Source organism: Aedes aegypti, chromosome 1 (assembly GCF_002204515.2).
Source record: "Aedes aegypti strain LVP_AGWG chromosome 1, AaegL5.0 Primary Assembly, whole genome shotgun sequence".
NCBI lineage: Eukaryota > Metazoa > Arthropoda > Insecta > Diptera > Culicidae > Aedes > Aedes aegypti.
In genome coordinates this window covers 161,403,885-161,427,116 of record NC_035107.1, presented here as the reverse complement: position 1 = coordinate 161,427,116, position 23,232 = coordinate 161,403,885, and the positions used below count along the sequence as shown (strand labels likewise).

The following is a 23,232-nucleotide window of genomic DNA, read 5'->3' as shown; positions in this document are numbered from 1 at the left end:
CTGGGGAACGTCATTCTGGGGAATGTCGTTCTGGGGTTTGGCTTTCTGGGAAATGTCCTACAACCACTATTACGACATTTTCCGTAGTGATGCTTGTAATGTTGCCTCCAGATTAGTTTTAATCCACAGTTGACGTTTTAAAACCGATTTTTGGTTCCACATTATATTCATTGCATTAAACGCAAAGTATATTCGAATAGTTTTAAAATTGAAGTTATGTTTCTTTCTTTTTAAAGTGTCAGCTTAACTCTGTGACCTAGTGTCCATTTTGCTATATAGGAAAAGAAATTTTCGAACATTTTTTTCATTGTTTTAAAACAACAGAAAAACATCAACTATATTTTTGGATACATCATAAATAACTGAAGATTCAATCAAAAGCTGCATTATCGGAAAACTTGCAGTCATTCTACACTGAAACCTCATTTGGTGAGGTTCGAATGTTATAATTTTCGGAGCCAATAAAATCAGGCTCAATTTTTCGGTTCAAAATCAATGTTTGAATCAATTTTTCTGATTTTGTTTTTGTGGATAATTAACATTTTTTATAGGCAACTGAAATATTGTTTGCATCTAGCGTAAACGTTATACAGGGGGTGTTCATTCTGCCTCTTATCTTAAGGAAAGGTTTTTTGACATTCCACATTAGAAAGGCAATTTTTACCGTCTTCAGCCGAAAACTGTACAGACTGAACGATCATTGACATTAAGTAAGGGACAACACGAAACACCCAGTAGCTCAGTGAATATTTTTGTTTAACGAAAAGTTTCTTCCGACTAGAGCGTCGATCGAACCCACGCTCCGTGGCATTCACAATACGCTTTAACAACAAGTGACGCCACTAACCGCACAGTCACGGCCAAAAAATGCAACGCGCATACACTGAAGCATAATGCGAATAACGTGGTGTAGCGTTCAAAGAGGCAAGAATAGCATTATCATGAATATATGTAGACGTCCGTTTCGTAGTTGCACTCCGTGATTGACACGAACGATAGCAGAGATTCAATGAATTGGGAGCTTGGCATCAGCTTCCCATTCTCAACGTGTACAAATCAAGAGCTTAAAATTTCAAAATCAATAACGGCGCCGAGCACGTCCATACAATAATCGTGGTACTGGTCGGGGTACGAGCATCCTTAGAAAAGATCGGGTAACCAACCCCGGTGGGAACTTTTGTCGAATGCCGACAGGGAAGGGGGGGGGGTTTGCTTTTGCTTTTGCTTCTGCAAACATGTAAGGAGCGGCTCACAACAGCGTCTGTTCCCCATGTCAGGGGCCGCTGACCATCGTCCGAGTGGCAGAGAAGTACTCTAAGCTAAATTGTGCACCATGGCCCTCCGAACATTTAAAGGGAATGGTCCTCCGGAAATCTAGAGAGTTAGAGTCAGGTCCTGTAAGCCAACCGTAAAAACACATCACTACAGGAACGTCAACGAGAGAGTACGGACCATAACAATCGGCGAAGACGAAAGCGACGGAAATGGACCAGCGAAACTCGGTATGTGAAACTGAAAATCTCTCTACATCATCGAAAGTACACGAATACTCCCCGATGTACTGAAGACCCGCGGTTTCGGAATCGTAGCACTGCAGGAGGTGTGCTGGACAGGTTCGATGGTGCGAACGTTTAGAGGTAACCATACCATCAACCCAAGCTGCGACAACACACTTGAACTGGGAACAGTTTTTATAGTGATGGGCGATATGCAAATGCGCGTGATCGGGTGGTGGCCGATCACTCCGGAAGCACTGATGATGACAAGGACACATCTTACGCACAGCCCGAACTCGAGTACTACAGCTGCCCAAGCCACGACGTCTAGATCATCATAGGAGATTTGAACGCTCAGGTTGGCCAGGGGGAGGAGTTCAGATTGACGATTGGACGGTTCAGTGCCCTCTGACTGACGAACTAGAACGGCCTAACACTGATAAATTTCGCCGCCTTGGAGACGGCACTTCTCAGACATAACCAACGTCAGAACCTATCGTGGCGCTCACATTGACTCCGACCACTACATGGTGATGGTGAAACTGCGCCTAAAACTGTTCGTCATTAACGATGTACGATATCGACGCCCGCCTCGGTACAATCTAGCGCGACTGAAACAACTGGATGTCGCCAATACGTTCGCGCAGCATCTTGAGACAGTGTTGCCGGATGTGGATGAGCTCGACAGGATGGAGGTCAGTCAAAGCAGCCATTTACGACGCTGCCGAAAGCTTTGTCGGATATGTGGAACAGAGCTCAAGAAACGATCGGTTCGACGAAGAGTTCCAGGAGGTGTTGGAGGAGAAGAATGAAGCACGGGTTACAATACGCGGCAAAACGTGGAACGATACAGACCGAAGCGGAAACAGCAAACCCGCAATTGTAGACCTCACCATAAATAAACCATTATTGCGAACCCATGAAGTAGATTTGAGTTTGGTGTATTCCATCTCCATAGTTGAGGAAAGCATAAGATCTGGGAAAGTGTGACCAGTCCAATATGATTGCACCATGGATTCCATGCGATCCCAGAAGGATCTCTGAGCAATTTTCTATGACAAGTTTAAATTCATTAGCTAGGTTGAGTATAGCTTAAAATCGCATCTACGGTTGTTGTGGCGCTACCGAGGATGATGTCTAACAGTTTTGCTGTGTTTGCCAGCCAGGCTTAGAACTAACAGAAACCTAAAGTGGTTGAATAGCACGTAAAGACTTATGGGCTTGAGAGTACCAAGTGCGAATTGAACGGGATGATCAGCATGGAGAATTTCAAATGCAATGTCCTATGTTACACTATTAGATGATAACAGTAGAACAGTACAGTGTCTTAAACCCGCATAATTAGTCTTTCAATGTAAACTATCCTTGAAACTTTATACAACGAGTCAAGTCAGTCTAGCGCTAGCAACGTTCATCCTTCTACAAAGTCTTATGGTTTCTATCAAGAAACCCATTATATTTCAGCTCAAGTCCCTTAACAGAAAACGCATTCACCACCACAGCTTTGCATACTAGGCAGCAAAAAGCGTTAGAAACAAAAGAGAAAAAAATCTACACTTGATTGTACCGGAGTTGATGAGGCGTGTTGAGAGCAAGCAGCTTTTAACCACCCTCTCGGGTTGAGGGTGTTTTCAATCTTAGGGTTCCGGTGGTACTGCTCACTCATTTACTGAAGGATAATTTCTTGCATAATTTATACTAATCGCCTGATCTGTATCCTTCCAGTCGGTTGCCTTCCCTTGCATGCATTCCGAGATAGATCAATCAACTCAGCAGGGGTGAATTTGATTTTCTTGCCACCCCGCGTCGTCGTCATCGGTTCCAAGCTGTCGAGGAACGCTCTTTTGGCTGGCTGACCGAACCAGCAGCCAAAAACAAGCATCTCCCTCTAGTGCACCATCGCCCAGAATCTTTCCTATCTGGTGTTAATCTTGAAGTGGGCGAAATAAAAGCGCAGAAGGGAGTCTTGGTGCTGGTTTATAGCAATTTTCAGCTCCAACGGTCGGTTTATAAGTGCTTATCAAACCACAGAAACCAAACAATTTATTCAATGAAGGTAGCCATCTGCATAGGAAAGCAACACCTCTGAAACGGAGTAAGCCGTTCTTGAATAACTTTTTTGAATGTAATGAATGCTTTTGGGCGTTCAATTCCTCCCGATATTTTCAAATGCTGTACTCAAATGTACCTATTTCTTCATATGATTTTTATTTAAAATTCATTAAAGCTGACTCTTGATTGGGATCTTCGGTTATGCAGTCTGGTATGGATCCATAATGAAGGTTTTAAATTCATTACTATGTTTCGACACTGCTTAGTTCCATCGGTTCAGTTCCAGATTGAATTCTGTAGTAAATTGGACAAGTCAATCGCCATACAAGCTGGTGAATTTGCATGCAATAAAAATTCTACAAATGATGCATTTTCAAAAGTCAAGTCAAAAGATATGCTTTAATATTTTTGAAAACAGCAATAGATACAGCAACCTTATACTAATTAAATAGCGGTATTAAGGTACTTAAGACCAACAAAAAAATGTCCTGCAGTGCTATTGATAAAATAATCGATTCATATTATTCTAAAACATTTTTAAACTGCCGTAAATTTTCAAATTATGTGTTCTATAAAGTGTTGCTTAAGATTCAATTTCCCAATTACGGTGAAATGGTTTTGTTCTTTTATGGGAATATGGTGAGTAAACTCAAGACCAGACCGTAAAACTTTTCTCATCCCTTAAATTACTTCAAACATGATCCTAACTTACTGTCGACAGAACGAATCTGTCTTCCAGTACCAGAAAACATCCATCAATAAAGTGTTGAACATCCCGCAAAAGATTAGGGCAGATTCCTCAAAGGAGTAACCGGTCTTGATTAATCAGAGCCAATGTACTCATGAAACAGCAGAAAAGGATCTAATGGTCCCCGGTCGTGACGTGAAGCATTGATGTAATCTTGTTTAAGAATTCTTTTGCCTATCAAATTCAGTTCCCCTACGCGAAACCTCAAAAGTCAGATTTTTTCATGCCATTCGAAGAATGTTCGCTCATCTTAGCTTTAGTGCCGTGAAACAGGGTAGTCAGCACGGCATGGGATATGAAAAATGCACAAAAAAAAGTTTTTCGCTTGGTTGGAGGATAAAAGTTTTTTTTCTCGTACCTACCACAAGAAGGCGAAAAAATCAACCACTTTCAGGTTCTCCCACCCCGCATACCAACTACATTCCTTGAAACTTACGCTTGAGATGAGCTGTCAAAAGGCAACATTCCGGCAGCGTGACGAAAGTGGCTCTCGGGACGAGAGGAAGATGCGGAAGAAAAATGACCCTGAGTGAAGAAAAGCTGAGATTTGGTCGGTCCGTGGGTAGAAACACGAAAAAAGTTTAAGTTGGGAATAATTTGCTGATTGACTTCTTGGCGTCAGTCAGCCATCAGCACAATAACAACACCGTGGAACATCGGTAACCGGCAAAATGTATCGATCGAGTGACCAACATTGAATTGGAAAAGATTATGATATTTGAATTCTCCAACCTAGCATCTTCTTTGGAAGAAAAGAAGTTTAGTCAATTTTTAAAGGGCTGTCCATTAACCGTGGTCATGTTTTGTGGACTTTCAGAACACCCCCTCATGGTCATATGGTCAGATCTTTTCCCCCATGTATGATCAGCGTTAAGCCAAAGTGGATCATGTGACATTTTTCATATTTTGAGAGAGGCTTGGCAATTGCTTATCTCGTGAAATATTTGGTCCAATATTTCCATTTATCTTTGTGTTAATTTCAAAAAATATAATGTGAGGTGATAATCATGGAAAAACTTAAACTAATACATCTAATAGTTATTTTTTATTATGGACTAAACGCACTTGGTCCACTCTGACTGAATCAATGAAAACCGTTCAGTGATTTAGTTCAGTCTGATTAAACAATTTCTTGGAAAATGACAATCACTCAATTACATTGTCAATCTGAGATCATATACCTAAGATTTACAGATTACCAACATCCTTCGATATTGGTATCGTAAATTATTTAAGAATCCATATCATTAATTCCACGATAGATTGAAAACTACAAGTTTTGTTGGGTCAGTCAAGTCATGACTTAACAAAACTTTAGTTTAGTTTAGACCAAAAATATTCGAATATACGTTCTCAATCAGAGTGAACCAAGTGAAAGTCTTTAATACCGGCCAAAATATGCTGGTCCACAAAGCGTGTTCCAGGATATTCTATATAGGCACCATGTAACTACCAAAGACTTCTAAAGGACTGGGGATTCGACATAAAAATGTAATAACTGGACTAACTATTCCAAAAATATAACTTTTGATAAACAATCAATTTACTATTAAAAAAAAATTTTCGAAATTTTCAAACTGATTTCGAAAGATTTCGCCTTTTCGCAACAATGTTTGTTCAAGCACTTTATATATAAAAGCTTTTTTCATATACAAATAGTCGATCAAAGTAGTGGGAAAGAAAGGGTTAGTGGTAGAACATGTACCCATACTGATTTGATCTGATTTGTATTATTTTGTTTTCATTGAAAAAGCATAGAAAAATATAGTGCCCTTATAATTATTTCTTATTTGGTTTTTCAGACAAATTATTTGTAAGTTTTAAACATTAATTTCAGATAATAAAGATGCATCTATTTTCACATTAACATACTTTCACATATTTTTTCAGGCATCAATAATTGAATTATTCACCCAACATAATGAAGAAATTGAAAAAAAAATCAGCACGGATCTTGACTTATGCACATTTAAACACGATTAGGGTATCATCTAATTGACTTACCATCAAGTACGCTCCAATTCACAGCCACCCTCAGTGGACCCAGGAAGGCGGGGTGACGCTCGTTCTTGCCGTGTACTGGCCGTGGTTATGCGGTGCCGTTGCCTGGTTTGGCGTTGCGGCTATTGCACTGATTGTCGAGTCCTGCGAGTTGGAACTGTTCGTCGGTGTGTAAGTGCTGTGGTTCGACATTGGGAAATTGAAATCCAGAGATCCTTCCATACTAAGCTCGTGTTTTATCACCTTGAACATTGAAGTGAACGTTAGTTAGCTGTGAGGTTTGGTGCAATTAATTCGCTTACTTCATCGACATTGCACTCTAGTCCACCGGGAAAAGATTCCAGGTTGATATTTAGATCGTCTATGTTGGTTTGATTGTTTAACGCCTCCATAAACTGCCCCATCAACGTCTGCGGAGAGTTATCTAGAAAGAAAATATGTTTTTGTTCTACGGTTTTGTAATAAAAATAATCTTTTTATCGGATGGTTTTTACATTTTGGCGCGTACCAGTAACAATAATTTATTACAAAATAAAGAAAAGTTCTATAGATGATTATGTTAGCCAAAAATATTAAGATTTAAAGGTGGCGCAGGCGGCTTGAAGGTGAATTTACAAGTTACGAAATATGACCTTCAGTTAAGTCCTCATAACTTTTTTATTTTTTAAATGTAAAGCTCTTAGCATCATTCTTTTCAAAATTAAATTTATAAGAAGTTTGAAGATTATCAAATTTGTCTAAATTCAAAACTGGTCTTAGTTAGTAGTTCTCTCCAAATTTGTCCTCATTTTACTAAAAAAAAATCATCTATTTTTGACCATAACTTCATGAGTACTTAACCGATTTCAAATATTTTTACATGCTTCTGGAGCAGATTCAGTAGATCATAAACTGTGGGTACTACAAATTAATATAAAAATAGCTTTGACTTAGTTTTTCAACAAAAACTGCCCAAAAACATGAATTTTCAACGGAAAATGCTATATTTTTCCAATTTTTGTCAGTTAAACGTAAAATTTTTTAATAATACTGGTTTTCTCATTTGCTAAACCTTTCAAAAGGTCTAAGAAATAATTTTTCATAAGTTCTATAAGGAAAATATTTTTGAAGTTTTTATAAAATATATGCATTACTCAACTCGCAGAGTAGTTGTGTTTGATCCTTCAACCTTGACGCTTGCTCCTGCGGGGGCGGGCGATGAGGGCAGGATCAAACATGTCGCGCGTCGTTTGCGTAGCGAAAGGAAAAAGCACCGCGGGTCGTTAGTAGTTTTTGATCCATTGATCGCGTCGCCTGCTCCTGCGTGGGCGAGTGATGAACATTTGTTCGGCGTGCACTGCGATTATCAAATTATATCGAGAATCCGATTAGGCGTGATTATATCATGGATCGCATCACTAACCATTGGTGACTCCCAGATCTTTACCTTATTTCACTAACCCAATATTCTTTCCATAACAACTGTGGAAATGCAGAGGTATACTCGGTCTCTAGTAACAACGGTTGTCTAACTAACATTCCTTCCCTTCTCCGATGACCGTAAGGACGTAGCCGGCGCCGTTATTGACTTTTTAAATTTGAGCTCTCGATTTGTGCACATTGAAGAATGGTAAACTAATCCCAAGCCCTATTCATTAAATCTCTGTGCAACAATACATGCATTATTAAACCCGCAGTTATAACAAGATGCTTTAAAAACTTCAGTTTAACAGTAAAACTGCAATTTTAAACTTTTCATTATTTTGACAAAATACGTACATTCAAAAAAGAAATTTTAACGTGAAAAATAATAGAATTTTTCCCTACTCACCTATGTGGCAACGGCCTGCAAAAATTGAAAAATTTATTACCCTAAAATGGGCTGAAACAGGTAGCATCAAGTAAGGGAACATCGAGTTAGATAATATCGAGTAGGGAAGAGCTGACTGTAACTAAGTTAAAACTGTTTTTAAATAAATTTGTTGTACACATAAATTTATTTTGGAAGAAAATGATGCTAAAAGTTTCACAATTGGTTAGAAAATAACAAAGTATATAATTCATAACTTGAAAATTCACCTTCAAGTCGCTAGCACTTTCTAGTGTCACTTATAATAGTGCTGTCATGCTGCATTATTCCATGTGTTCCTAATATTTAATGCGCTTGCTGTAATTTTGACCATTGTTTCGAAATTAAGAATTATTATTAATGCGTTGGACGTTTTTTGTGAGTAAATATTTTGATGATAACAATTTGTAAAATTTGTAGAATTCTCAAAATTTTAACATTTTATCTATCGTTGGATTTATCAATTCGCTTCGCCAAAACCTTTCTCTCAACCTTTAGCAAGACTTGTGCCAGTTTCCAAGCGTGAACTTTCGTTTTTAAATGGCAATCGCTTTTTCTTCCTTCCATCTAAATCTCCATGTATGAATTTAATGATTGTCCGACATTTCCCCGAAAACCATTTCACCGAAGGATTTTCTCCCGAAAACCATTTCCCTGAATGCACTGTGTCTCCGAATGTGCTGTCTCCCCGAAAGCTTTTTTGAAAGACATTTTCAATTGTTTTATTATTATCGACATAATAGACTGAATTGCTTGAAATTTTTGAATGAAATAAATCGAAAAACGACAGACGAGATATTTGGATTGGATATCGATAACAGTTTTTAATGGCAGGTCTATTTTTTAAATATGTTGAAAAAAATAAGTTCAGTATTAAAATTTTATTATGCTTAAAATCATAATAAAAATGCATAACGTGTAGAAGGTGGGTCTTAGAAAATAATCAAGCGAATAAGGCAGTTCTTTGAAGCTTTGCTGTGTTTATTTTGCTTGCAGCTGCTACTGATTTCAACAGAAACTTTCTCTTCTTTTATTAGAAAGCTGTTCTTCTGAGATAAATATTTCAATAAAAATTAACAAAGCTACTGAAACTTTATACTTTTCTGGTACTTGTATACTATTCTTTCAAATTGTTATTGTTAAAGCCAATACTTCAGATTATAATGTTTTGATTCAAATTTTTAATGCTTTGGCTCTATTCTTGATAGAGATTTTTCTTGATTTTTTTTCAAGTACAGTTAACTCTCCCTTACTCGATATTGAAGGGACCATCGAGTTAGGGAGGTATCGAGTTACAGAACACAAAATCAGTGCAATTGCTTTCCAAGGGACCATCGAGTTAACCATGAAAACCAACTTTTACTATGGTTCTCTAACTCGATAACGAGATACCGAATATCGAGTAAGGGAGAGTTAACTGTAGTAATTATTGGCATTTTAGGTATTCATTATTGACATCCTCACATTCAGCTTTTTAAAAAAATATATTTATCGGAACAACTGATATTGATTGTCAGTAAATTAGTGAAGAAGCATGGAGTTGTGTCTTCTGAAAAGTATCTAGAAGAAAAACTTGTGGATTAATTAGGTAGGGCAAGATATAATAGATTCTGTATTAAGCCTAACGTTCTTAGGCTTAATGGATTTACTGTAGTTACAGTTCTTTATGACACGCTAAATTGAATTAAAAAATATGTTTGACCAAATAGACGTATGGTAAAAGGACATTTGGACGAATTACGTATCTTCGCAAAATAATGCGAAACAATTTTGAAAGAACAGCCTTAAAAGAAGGGCAAATTCAAATTAGAAAATTATAAGCTAAGTGCCAATAATTATTGGAACAGTATAAATATGAACAAAAGTCTTTAATTCTAAGGAGGCATAACTCAGCCAAACGTCCATTCGGTCAAACATGTTAGACATACCGCTTACAATGTAACTGCCTATCATGAGCTTGCTGCAATAACTCAGAACGTTACAAGTTTTGAGTTCAAATCCAAACATATCATACAGACTCTTCTCATAATTTTTAAGTTGTTTTATGTTTGCACACATGAATTTTATAACAAATTATAACACATGAATTTTATAACAAATTATAACACATGAATTTTATAACAAATTAAAAAAAAACTAACACCGCTAGCGCATGACGGCTCACCATAGTAGCATGTCCGAAAGAACTTGAAACTATTGAAAACCAGAGCTACAGGTCCAAAGCCCTGATAAAGGTGGATGGTTGTGATGGCTATGACCGTGATCATCATGTAAAGAACAAACGGACATTGCTGTATCGTGTCAGCACCGAGGAGGCAGCCCCTCTAGCACGATGTACGTAGCGCAACTCTGGTTAGGTGGCCTATCGAAGACTCTTCACCAACCAAGAGAGGCAAAAGTAGAGCAAACGAATTGATTTTACGGCAACAGACCCGGCAACGAATAAAGGACAATGATTGGAAAGTTGGATCTTGGAACGTGAGAACTTTGAATGAACCCGCGCGTGTTGGGCTCCTGGCTCGTGAACTGCGGAATGTCGGCGTGAACGTGGCAGCTATCTAGGAAATACGCTGGTTGAGAACCGGAGAACGCGAAATCCGAGCGGTGAACCCCATCACCAACACTTCATTCAAGTACCACATCTACTACAACGGTGGCGACAGAAAAGAACGTGGAGTTGGCTTCATAGTGATTGGGAAGCAGATGAAGCGAATTATTCGGTGGAAACCGGTAAGCGACCGAATCTGTGTGTTGAGAATGAAGGGCAAGTTCTTCAACTACAGCCTGGTCAGCATATATGCACCAACGAACGTTAAGCCCGATGACATGAAGGATGAGTTCTATGAGAGCCTGGATAAGGCCTACGGAGAGTGCCCAAAACAAGACGTCAAGAAAGTCATCGGCGACGCAAATGCGCAGATCGGGAAAGAATATTTCTTCCGACCCGTCATTGGAACGGAAAGCCTCCATTCCGTTACCAATGATAATGGCCTGCGGCTAGTAACCTTCGCTGGTGCTAGAGGGATGGCAATCAGCAGTAACTACTTCGCACGAAAGAATATCCGCAAACACACCTGGCGATGCCTGCTCCCAAATAGACCACGTGCTGGTTGATGGGCGACATTTCTCAAATGTCATGGATGTCAGGACCTTCCGAGGCCCTAATATCGACTCGGATCATTATCTCGCTGTAGCCTAAATTCGGACGCGTTTATCCAGCGTCACGAGTTCCACAACAAACAGAACGCTGCGCTTCAATATACAACGCTTGTCGACTGATGGGGTAGCTGCGCAGTACCGTCAGCAACTAGACGAGCTGTTGGGAAGAATAAACGTTGCTGGAGACGTCGACAGCCTGTGGGACCCTATCCACGAAGCTGTGACAACAACGGCGCGGGAAGTGATCGGCACTGGTCAACAACGAAGGCGAAACGACTGGTTCGATGAAGAGTGCCAGAGAGTGACAGACATGAAGAATGTCGCCAGAAGCCGTATGCTTGTGGCCGGTACCCGACAGAACAGAGAGCGGTACAGGATAGCGAGAGCCGAAGAAAAGCGAATCCACCGCAGAAAGAAAAGGCAGCACGAAGAAAGTGTGGTAGCTGACGTTTAAAAAAGCATGAACCGGAATGATATGCGGAGATTCTATGCAACGGTAAATGGTGCGCGGCACAATACCGTACCAGTGCCCTCCATGTGCAATGATCGAGAAGGGAATTTGCTGACCGATAAAACGGCGGTGGCTGCCAGGTGGAAGGAGCATTTTTAGCAATTGTTGAACGGTGGAATAGGAAATGTAGCGAGGAGCAGCATGAACATAGATGACGACGATCGAGCTGTGCACCCACCGACCATGGGAGAGGTTAAAAAAGCTATCAGCGAGCTGAAGAACTGTAAGGCTGCTGGGAAGGACGATATCCCGGTCGAGCTTCTCAAGCACGGAAGCGAGCAGCTTTACCAGTCGATCCACCGTGTACTTCTGAAGGTATGGGAGGACGAAGAATTGCCCAACTTGCGGACTCACCATCTGTTTACTGATTTCAAGGCGTCGTACGACTCAGTGAAAAGAAATGAGCTTTGGCAGAAAAATGGTCTTCCGGCGAAACTAATTAGGCTGATACGTGCTGAGCTGGATGGTTCGAAATCAAGTGTTCGTATCGCAGACGAGGTGTCAACCTCATTCGTGACGTTATACGGATTGAAGAAGGGAGACGCACTTTCGAATTTACTGTTCAACATTGCACTCAAGGGTGCTATTAGGAGATCTGGCGTGCAGAGAAATGGCACTATTATCACAAGGTCGCACATGCTCCTTGGCTTTGCGGACGATACAGACCTAATTGAAATCGGTTGCAGGTCAGTGGAAGATGCCTTCGTGCCTCTGAAGAGGGAGACAGCGAGGATAGGCCTGACCATTAATTCTACCAAAACGAAGTACATGGTTGCAGGTAGAGATAGAGTCAGGCATGGTGGTGTAGGTGCTGAGGCAGTGTTTGATGGGGATGTGTTTGAAGTTGTTGAAGAATTTGTTTACCTTGGAACACTTGTGACATGTGACAACGACGTTTCCCGCGAAGTGAAAAGACGTGTTGCGGCTGCGAATAGGGCCTTTTACGGACTACGTAACCAGCTTAGGTCCCGCAGCTTGCAAACGGAAACAAATTTCGCCCTGTATAAAACATTGATTCTTCCGGTGGCTCTCTACGGGCACGAAGCGTGGACGTTGAAAGAGTCAGACCGGAAAGCTCTCGATGTTTTCGAGCGTAAAGTGCTGCGGACAATACTCGGTGGGAAACTCGAAAATGGTGTGTGGCGCAGACGCATGAACCACAAGTTGTATCAAGTGTACAAACATGCGAATATTATCAATCGTGTAAAATTCGGCAGACTTCAGTGGGCTGGTCACTTAGTGCGAATGTCGGAAGAAAGAACTGCGAAAATAATATTCAGCAGGGAACCAGGTAGAGGTCGGCATCTTCGGGGAACGAATACGCTGGCTGTACGCAGTGGAAGAGGACCTGGCGACCCTAAACGTTCGGGGCAACTGGAGAAGTTTCGCCCAGGACCGACGAAGATGGAGCTCTACAATACGCCCGGCAATGGCGTGACGCTACGCTGTAGCCATCAAGGTATCAAGGTAGGTAAAAAAACTATCTTTCATTAGCTTGCACGTTAAATACCTTTTGGTACTATGATCATCAATAGCTTTAATGTAAATTACTTTACATTTTTTTTTTAGAAATGGTACATTCGGGAAAAGAGTTTTCGGGGAAGTAGTTCATTTGGAAAAACGTCATTAGGGAAAATGATTTCCGTGGAAATTTCGGACAATCGAATTTTCTTCATTTGGTTCGTTAAAACCGTAGTCTCAACTTTTTGTTGATTTCCGTAGATGTAGTTCGAACTTGAATCCAAATCTATAAGAAGTTTTTTTTTCTGTCATTTAATTGTGATTGCAATACAAATTAAAAGTTTAAATGCTCATTATTATTGGAAAATTACTTTATCTTTTTATTAGTTTCATTGGTGTTCCCCAAAATGCTCCAAGATCGAAGCCTAAAAAAAAAAATTTAGCAAATTTTGTAGCAGCATTTTTTCTTGTAGGCTGAATGGAGGCATACTTCAATTTGCTGTATCTTGGACCCCTGTTTCTTTTTTTGCTCAAAGGAATACTTTTTGTTCTGATGTCATAACATTGTAATTAGTTTGAATCTAGTTTCACAGTGGTACCATTAAACGATAAATCACAATACATTTAGAAAGCGGATAAGAAACTCTTAGTTACTCTTTAGCTTTGCACGTCGAATTTGATATGTAATGATTATGGGAATCCAAAAGCGCGATGCTATTCAGCATGATCATGCTGAGGATCACGGGCATAAATTTCACCGGTCGATGTTTTTTTTTGGAATAGATTTTTTTTCGATTTTCCAGTGCATAGTAATGCTGAGTCAAATGAATGTTCTAATAAGAACACTAAGTTGAGAATCAGGCTCTGTTCCAGTGGGAACGGAATGCCAGAAGAAGAAAAATATTATTCATTAAAATGCAAGTGAATCTGAACTTCTATCTTGAAAGGTTTCGTTGACAGAAGTGTCGTATAACAAAAAGGTCGTAAACAGAGATTTGGTAGCTTAATGCTCGATAAAACAGCGAAATTCAAAGATTATCAATTTCCAATTCGAATCTAAATGTATGCACATATAGTGTTACAAACTACAGTCAACTTACCACTTTGTGGTGTCGCTGTCACCATATTACAAACGGTACCGGGCGTAAGTGGAGGGCTGGCTGAAGGTGTTCGCTGTATCACTCGCGCTCCCACCAGCATGGCGTAGTCCGGCGAAGGTTCACTGTGCGGATATGACGGAGACATTCCGGTTCCAGATGCGGGGGACATGCTCTAGAGAAGTAAGTAGAAAGCAGACATAATCGATATCCAGTACGGACTCCTGGAACCGAATCTTAGCGACAAACTTCCTACCTCACGGGTGTTGTTTTGTAGCATACAGGTGCACTGTTGCAGGCGATGGATGGGACACTGGTTCTGCTGCTGCGGGAAGCCGAAAGGTTGCGCTACCGTCGCATGCAGGGAATATGGCTGCGGTGGCTGATATGGTGGTGGAGGTTGGTTATGCATACTCGTGTTTTGGCTGAACCTGTTCCAGTAGTATGTTCAGTGGAGAGAAAATAGACTTTGATAATAACATTTCTGATTGGATCTCTATCCGATTGTATTGGTAGCTTATAATGATATTCCATGCAAATGTAAATTATGTCTTCTATATCTTTTACACTGGATTACGAAATGCAGCCCAGTGCAACTTCTAGATTTGAAATAGAGTCATGCCGAAATAATAAAAATAAAGAATCTAACATAGACATGCTACTACCGGATCAAAGTTTTCAACTATATGAAAGGAGTCTCAATAAGCTGTATGCATCAACAACAAGACACATTAGTGAAAGCAAACGAAACAAATAATTTGTATTATTTATTGCCTGACACGACCTTCGTTTAGTATGGATAATCCCATCACCGGGCGATACAATTTGGAAATGTTTAGTATAATTACTGTCGCGGGTACATAGAGCGAAATAGGTGATGTATGAATGAGCCACATTTGGTTTTTTACTTGATACTGACCCTTTGAAAAAATCAGTCTGATGCAGGGTAAGGTCATCTGCAAGAGATCCAGCCAGTTGATCTAGTTGAGCCTGTCCTTGTGCGTTGAGTTCCGTTTCTACCGTTTGACCTGCGTCAGGATTGTCGGCCAGCTCTGCTAGATCCGGTGGATAGGTCCAAGTGTTTTCGATACCTACTATCGACTGAATTGGGCTCAACCGACCGCAAGAACTCGCATTTGATGATGCACGTTGCCGAAAGTCGGGGGACAGTTGAAAGTTACCACTAATAATTGTAAAATGGAGGATAAACACGTAAATCATAAAAAAAAACAATGAACACAATAATGTGAACCCAAATCTTCCAACTGCAAATCATTGATAAACGACGCATTCAATATTCTAGATAAAGAATCTACGGGAACACATTGAAAGCAGAGCAAATTTGAAGAACTAACGAGAGTGCCAAGTATTTTCCACTTAAATTCGCTTAGATACTTACCTATGTAACGGACTCTCAGGAAATGAATCTAGATTTTCACTAACACTACTGCTAGGTGAAGGGGTGGCATCGTTTAGACTTGTTGCTGAAATGTATCATAACAGTTTGATTGATAAAAAACATGAAAAAAAAAATCAAATAATTACTTGCTAGTCCTAGGGCCGCCTGCTGTCGTATCGCTTCGACCCGTTTCCTCACTCGTCCTCTTCGCTTCTCGTACTTTGAAGTCTCCATAGAGGCGGCCCTCCGACGAACCGATTTTCCGGGTTTCGCATCCGGATTCAACATCCACCAGGACGATTTTCCAGTTCCTTCGTTCTGTACTCTCATGAAGCGGTTGTGCAGTGATAGATTGTGTCTGATAGAATTCTGCAATGGGAGATTCAGAAGAAGATGGCAGAGATGAAAATTTATGACTCTTCGACGGAGGAAAAAAGAAACGAATAAATTACAAATAAATAATCGACCCACAGTAATCGGACCATCCTTGACAATGATGAACGTTGGTTTTGAATTCTACCACGGAACTCTACTCAATTTCAAATTATATGAAAAAAAAAATGAGTGACGTAGACTTGTAAAACTTATCCATCAATGGACTATGGTTGTAACTGATTATCTCGAAATAAGTATAGTCGCATAAACGATAGTGTCCATAGCTCTGAATCCTCCTAGTAAATCGAGTGAGATTTCTATCTTCATCACACTTTGAACGTTGTCCTGCCAGAGTACAGCCAGCCTTCTTGATACGAGGGTTGGCTTTTCCCTCACATAGAACACATAAGAGCCGCCATGAAATTCATGGTTAAGAAAAAGATTTTTGTCATTTCACTTTGCCTCCCAAGCGCCAAATTTATTTATGTGTTTTAGCCGAAACCTGATTTATGTACTGTCGGAGAAAATATTGATTTCAATTCAGTTGGCCATGCTGGAGCAATAAGAAGACTGACCCATACTTCTCATTGAATGATGGATAGAGTTGAGAAAATAATTATTTTTTCACGATTCCTTATACAATCAATATGTAAATGTCTGTACTTCTAAATAAAAAAAAACAGATAGAAACCTATATAGATGTATTAGTGCATTTCATACAATTTATCTCGCAATATATGGAAGATTTGATAGACCAAAGGGTTTCAAAATTTCCCAAAATCCTGTGACGCACAGTTCAATGAATAAGCTGTATTAGTAAGTATTGTTGAAGCAAGAATTACCAAGGGCATGGCCAGGATTTCCAGAAATCCTGAGGGGGAGAATTGTCAAACAGTCTTAAAGCATTATTCACCAGTTTCTCACGAAATTACAATTTTTGACACATTCCGCACCTCTTTCGTTTCTATTATGCTAAACTTTTGCATAAAACGAAACCCTATGATGCAAGTTTTTCTCATTATAAAACAGTGGGTAACGTGGAGTTCAAAATGTGACTTTATTAAATTTGTCGACTAGTTTACGGGTTCAGTTAGCAGTTATAATGGGAATTCGAAAAATTGATATATGTTGAGAAATCTCTGCAAGCAGAAATGTTTGGGGTATTCATTAAGAAATTTTAGGTAATATAATTTGTTGTAATTCCTGGGCGAAATCCAGGCAGAATTCGAAAATAATATATTAAAAATTGCCTGTGCTTGGCATATATAGAACTACTAGATGAGTACTTGGAGGAATCTGTGAAAAATTATAAAATGTTTCAAAGGGATCATAGCAAAAGTATTTAAAGGATAGATTTATAAGATATAACCTTGTGACTTTGAAGAAAATTTATCCAAGAACTTTTTAATATTTTTTTTGTGGAGTTATTAAATGGTTTTCCAATGAAAAACTGGGTAAAGTTTCTAAAAATTACAAGGACAAACAAATGGACGGTTTTCTTAAAAAGTTTGCAGAAGAACATAAGATAATATAAGGATAGTTCAATGAAGGCTCTGAAGTCATTTAACCCGTATAGGTCTGAGTGAAAGCAAAAATGCTAAAACCCTCACCTCTCAGCGAATTCTTCATGAATTCAAATGATTTTTGTCAATATACTGGCACACATATCTAGTTTCTAGAAGTGGCCAGAAGAACGCGGAAATATTCCTGTGACCGGAGTTAATCCGGTGGGCCACTGGGTCAGGTCGGGTGAAAAGGGTACTGTGCGTTTATGCCCCTAGAGGTAGGCAAATTTCAAATCACAGATAATTTCCGGAATCGGCTATAATGTGGCCACTTTATCAAGATATTTCAAAAAAAAATTGCATCAGTGTGAACCTTTTGAGAAACGATTGAAGTGGATAACTATGAGTCCTGCATTTGATTGATCCTACAAATGACCGTTTTCGATTCCCGGAACGCCTCAAATTTACGATAAATTGGCCAATTTGTATCTAAACATCTGTGCCAAGCTTATGGGTGCGCATTTTAGTGCACAATTATGTTTGATTTCTACTTTTAGAGAATTGAAACGGTTTAGTATCCAACAAATCTATAGCCGGTTCTTCCGGACATTAACGTTCAACGCTCCGTCACCGTAGTCATCGTCATCATTGAAACTTCAAAAGCAGTTTTTCTGTTCTAAACTGAAAATTATTCGATGAAAATGTGTTCTCTGTGTTTCGGTTGGAGAAAAGAATACAGTGAACACATTTTCCTGTAAATTTTCTTGATTTAAAACGAAAAAACTGCTTTTGAAAATTCAGAAAGCAATGACGGATCCTGCCCCCTTAAATCCGAGTGGTCACATCCGGTATATTTTAAACGGAGAAAAACTCTTCATTTATTATGTTGAACATCAGATCTTAATGATTTACGCAAATTAAAATGATTGTCATTACAAATAAATGAAGGTAACTTGGCATGTTCCAAAACATAGTCCTTTTTACCCGACTTGACCCAGTGACCCACCATAATAACTCCGGCCACATGAATATTTCCGAGTTACTCTGGCTACATATAGAAACTAGATATGTGTGCCAGTATACTGACAAAAAAATCATTTGAATCTATTGAGAATTCGCTGAGCGGTGAGGGTTTTAGTATTTTTGCTTTCACTCAAGCCTATACGGATTAAAAAAAAAAGTAGTAAAAAATTGTTGACCCATAGTCCATCCTAATTCATAATTGTGCTGACAAGATCTTTGACAGAATTCAGAGGTCCGTTGCGGATACCTGACATTTTTTTATTTCTACTCTGATATTTTGCCGAAGCTTAAATTATGAACTCTATACGTAAAACTTATCTCTCTAATATACAACCGAGCCTTTAGACGGGTACCACTAGGAATTTTGTGTATTTTTTTCTTAGCTCGGAAATCACAACGATTTTATTTTGGGCCGTAACACGCATATTAGTGAATGCCTGAGTATAATTTAACAAGTTATACAACAAATTATATATGTTTCTACAACCCACCTATCACAGAAGAAGAGCCAGGTGGAATTGAAATAATTTCAAATCAAATTTTCCTTCAGTTACACGGAAAACAATATATGTTTCAGAAAAAATAAGAAGTTTTATATTTTCAAACGTACGGAAAAACTCAAATTTTTATTGTTGTCAAAAATTAGTACCCATAAGAGGCTTCAAGAAAAAAATTATAAAAGATAAGGATGTTCGTAAATAAAAATTTCAAATACCAAAACGCAAAATACATTATTTTGCGAATAAACATGTTAATTTTGGTACTTGAGGGTTGAAGGTTTGACAATTTTAATAATGAAATATTATGCCAAAGACAATATTTGAGCAAATCAGTTTTTTTGCGTCACAAGAGGGAGACGGCCCTATGTTACGCTTGTGAATATTACAAATCTTAACAAATAAAGAAATGCTCTATATGGGAGTCCTGAGATAACTGCAATTTCTGAAATTTCTCAGTTTTTTTAAGAAGTCGAGGAGCAAGGAGAGCGGAATTTCTGGAGTAATCTTGAACGCTTCTTCTTCTTCTTATATAGGCTAGTTTTCGATGAATGGCATCACAATAATTTAAAGCATCAAGGAATAATTGAAGGATTTTTTTTAGGGAAATTGTTGTTTGAGTTGTTCAATTGCGAATTTTTAACAAATCGAACTTTTAATGTATGGTTATTTATAATAATGCATAATTATTTGATTTAACAAATGATTTAGTTCAAATACCAGCATTCTGTCTGATCATTGAAATATAAGTCTTTATAATGTATAGTGCACATTAACGCTTGCTAGTAGAAAACTTTTGAGCTATTTTAACAAGCAGCCTTTAAGGCTAAGTAACCCGTCATTTATTTATTTATTTATTTGTCGTCAATCAATAGTAGACCGTTTCATTACACACTAATTTTACATGTTTTTCTTATTTCTAACAGGAATTATAAAGGAGCATTTTATGCTGCAATGTTTTATAAACGAGTTTACAATCATCGAACTGAATTGAAATATCGCTTCAATTTGGTTTTTGTCGTTGTGAAGTCAATACTAGCGCAATGTTTATTATATGTTGCCATCATCTGATTAAGAGGCCCATATTTGGCATAGTTAGTACGATGATGGCACGTAAGGAATATATTCCAGTTTCGCAGTTGTCGGAAGGGTGCATAAAAATTTAGTTTTGCTAAGAGTTCTGCGGAGTCAATACGATGTGAAACAATATCATTTACGAAGGACACCATTGCGAATTCGCGACGCACTTTTAGAGTTTGTATGTTGATAAGCATGCAGCGGGCTTTATAAGAAGGTAGAGGAAATCTTGTCCAACCTAATTTACGTAGGGCAAACAGTAGGAATTGTTTTTGTACTGATTCTATCCGTTCTTCATGTGTTATTGAAAAAGGAGACCAAACTACACTACAATATTCAAGTATTGACCTTACATATGCAGTATATAACGTTTTAATTGTGTACGGGTCATGGAAACTATAACTAAACCGTTTTATGAATCCAAGCATGTTATTTGCTCTGTTGATGATTGTATTATAATGATCAATGAATGTTAGTTTTGAATCTAAGATGACACCTAAGTCTCTGACTCTGTCACATTTTACCACTGGCTGATTTCCTAGGGTGATTGTAACGTTTGGTGTGTCTCGTTTTCTACTAAAAGCTATTAAGTTACATTTTTTTACATTCAATTGCAGCAGGGATTTATTACACCAGGTGTAGAAGACTTTTATTTCATTTTGGAATATATTTATGTCCTCTTTATTAATAATTTCTAAATAAAGTTTCATATCATCAGCGTAAATCAGAACTTTTATGTGTTTAAGGATCAAAGAGATGTCGTTGACAAACAGTATGAAGAGAAGAGGGCCCAAATGGGAACCTTAAGGGACTCCAGAGGTGACTTGTGTTCGCGCGCAATATTTTCGACCCTTCTGGCAGCACGCTTAAGTTCCACAAATTGTTAACTGTTGTGGTCTCGCTTTATCACCCGCCAATTAGATTCCCTTTCTTATCACTGCTAACCGATAGAGCGATAGAAGCGATCGTTCCGATTGTATTATGGTGAAATTCACCACTCACCCTCGGTATCATTGTCGATATCGAGGCAGTAGTTAGTTATAATTGCGCAGCGCGCGAGTTCGCATCGAATAGAGTTTGTCGAAGCAAAGACTACCGAGCAATAAACTTTCGTTTTACTCAATCGGAGTTTCAATAAACGGTTGTTCGTCTTCAGTTAAAGTGCGCGTTTCTAAGTCTCGAAGAACGAAAGTGCCCAACGTGTCCGAAGTGTTCTCCGCGTGACGGTCCGGATAGTGAACATTAAATTTGGTCCTTCGAACCGGATCCGTCGACCGGTGGCCAAAGTTCAGTGCGAGAAACTGCGGACAGTAGTGCGCACAATAGTGTCGAACAATCGTTACCGCCATTGCGGTCAGTGCATATTGTGTGCGCCGGCATTGTAGATTCGCGCCAAGAAGTGCATCGAAGAAAGAAAAATCGACGGCGTCCAGGGGCAAGCAGATTGATCGCTCCGTGAGAGGGAATAGCTGATTGTGGATTACCAGTGGAGCAGCCAGGCATCAGGAACGTGTAGGATCGAGACGAAACTGGCTCCCAAGGACCAGACTAAAGGGAAGTAGGGTGGCATGTGTGCATGTGGTCTGTAGTGACGCCAAGCATGAGGGTCACTGATCTGTGAATAGATGGGTGAGATAAATAAAGATTAGATGGTAAGGAGGAATCCATTTTGGCCTGTTTTCCTTTGCCTGCGAACTTAGAGCTGATCCTTGAATTGGGTTTCCGGATTGACGGTTGGTCTTGATTTCTGCCGGATTTCTAAAGCTTGTTTTTTCGCTTGGTCGGTTCCCCTCGCTGCAGTCATCCTATTTCGTCTGTCTTCTGTCGTACGTGGGACGTCGAGTTGAATCGCGCGTCGTGGGTGGATTCTTCTAGTACACAGTGAGAGGAATTAGTGCTAGTTTGAAATAGTAGTTGGTTGTGCAATCAATCAATTACACTGTGCAAGTGACATTGAACCATTTATCAGTGAAAGTGTTTCCATTTATTTGGCAAAATTAGTTAATGCAGCGTGAAAAAAGGGTGAAAATGACCAGTGAACTGAAAGATTTAACGAAGCAGGAACGCCAGCTTCGCAACACCGTCGACGGAATGCGGAAGTTTATTTCCAAGTATAAGCCGGAAAGGTATCTCGATCAAGTGGATGCTAGACTGGATATGTTGGAGAATGCGATGCAAAAGTTTTACGTAGTCCGTCGGAGGATTGATGTGCTCTTGGAGGAAGCTGACGAAAAACTTGTGTCCGAATCAAAGGATGATCCCGATGAAAAGGCTGAACTCCTAACAGCTTTAATCGAGAAGCGACAAAACGAGAGTGCCAAATTGATTGAAACTGTCGAGGATACGTTCTGCGAGTTGAAAGCAGCATTGCAGAAATTGCTAGCTTCTTCGAGTAGGCCTTCAACGTCCGGTGAACAACCAGCTCCCGTATTGCCTAGTGCGGTATCTCGAGTAAAGCTTCCTGAAATTCGTCTACCCAGCTTTGGAGGCCGTATTCGCGACTGGGTCACATACCGTGACATGTTCAGGAGTCTTATCCACCGAAATGAACAGTTGTCAGAGATGGACAAGTTCTCTTACCTACGTTCGTCCCTTGTCGGTGAAGCACTGGAAGCAATATCGTCGATTGAAATGACTTCTGCTAATTATCCAATAGCTTGGAATGGTCTTCAGGAGCGATATGAGAACAAGAAGCTCATAGTTAAGGCACATCTCGATGCGTTGTTTAGCGTTGAGCCAATGAAACGCGAAAGCTACGAAACCCTCATTCACGTCATTAACGAATTCGATAGAAACCTTCAGCAACTGGAGAAAATCGGCGAAGTTACAACAGGGTGGAGTACAATACTGGCCTATATGGTGTGCTCTAAGCTCGATTCCACGACGCTGCGACAATGGGAGTCTCATCACGCTTCAACGGATGTTCCTATTTACGGCGATTTGATGGAGTTTTTGCGCAAGCAGGCTTCGGTTCTACAATCCTTGACATCGTCGAAGTCGAGC

At 39.5% G+C, this 23,232-nt stretch overlaps 1 protein-coding gene across 4 annotated transcripts in view; it reads right to left on the bottom strand.

Annotated features, from left to right (window-relative positions):
- LOC5576867 (forkhead box protein O) overlaps positions 1-23,232 on the bottom strand; it is a 326,829-nt gene that overhangs the window by 64,683 nt on the left and 238,914 nt on the right. For 3 of the 4 annotated variants that reach the window (XM_021852675.1, XM_021852671.1, XM_021852679.1), the window contains exons 4-10: positions 15,899-16,121; positions 15,753-15,837; positions 15,273-15,536; positions 14,610-14,784; positions 14,357-14,528; positions 6,600-6,721; positions 6,301-6,540 (exon numbers count right to left, since the gene is read on the bottom strand). In XM_021852675.1, coding sequence (XP_021708367.1) covers positions 6,331-6,540; positions 6,600-6,721; positions 14,357-14,528; positions 14,610-14,784; positions 15,273-15,536; positions 15,753-15,837; positions 15,899-16,121 — 1,251 coding nt within the window. In that variant the 3' untranslated portion in view covers positions 6,301-6,330. Of the gene's footprint in view, positions 1-6,300; positions 6,541-6,599; positions 6,722-14,356; positions 14,529-14,609; positions 14,803-15,272; positions 15,537-15,752; positions 15,838-15,898; positions 16,122-23,232 lie in introns of all 4 variants that reach the window. The other variant, XM_021852683.1, reaches the window with a different exon arrangement.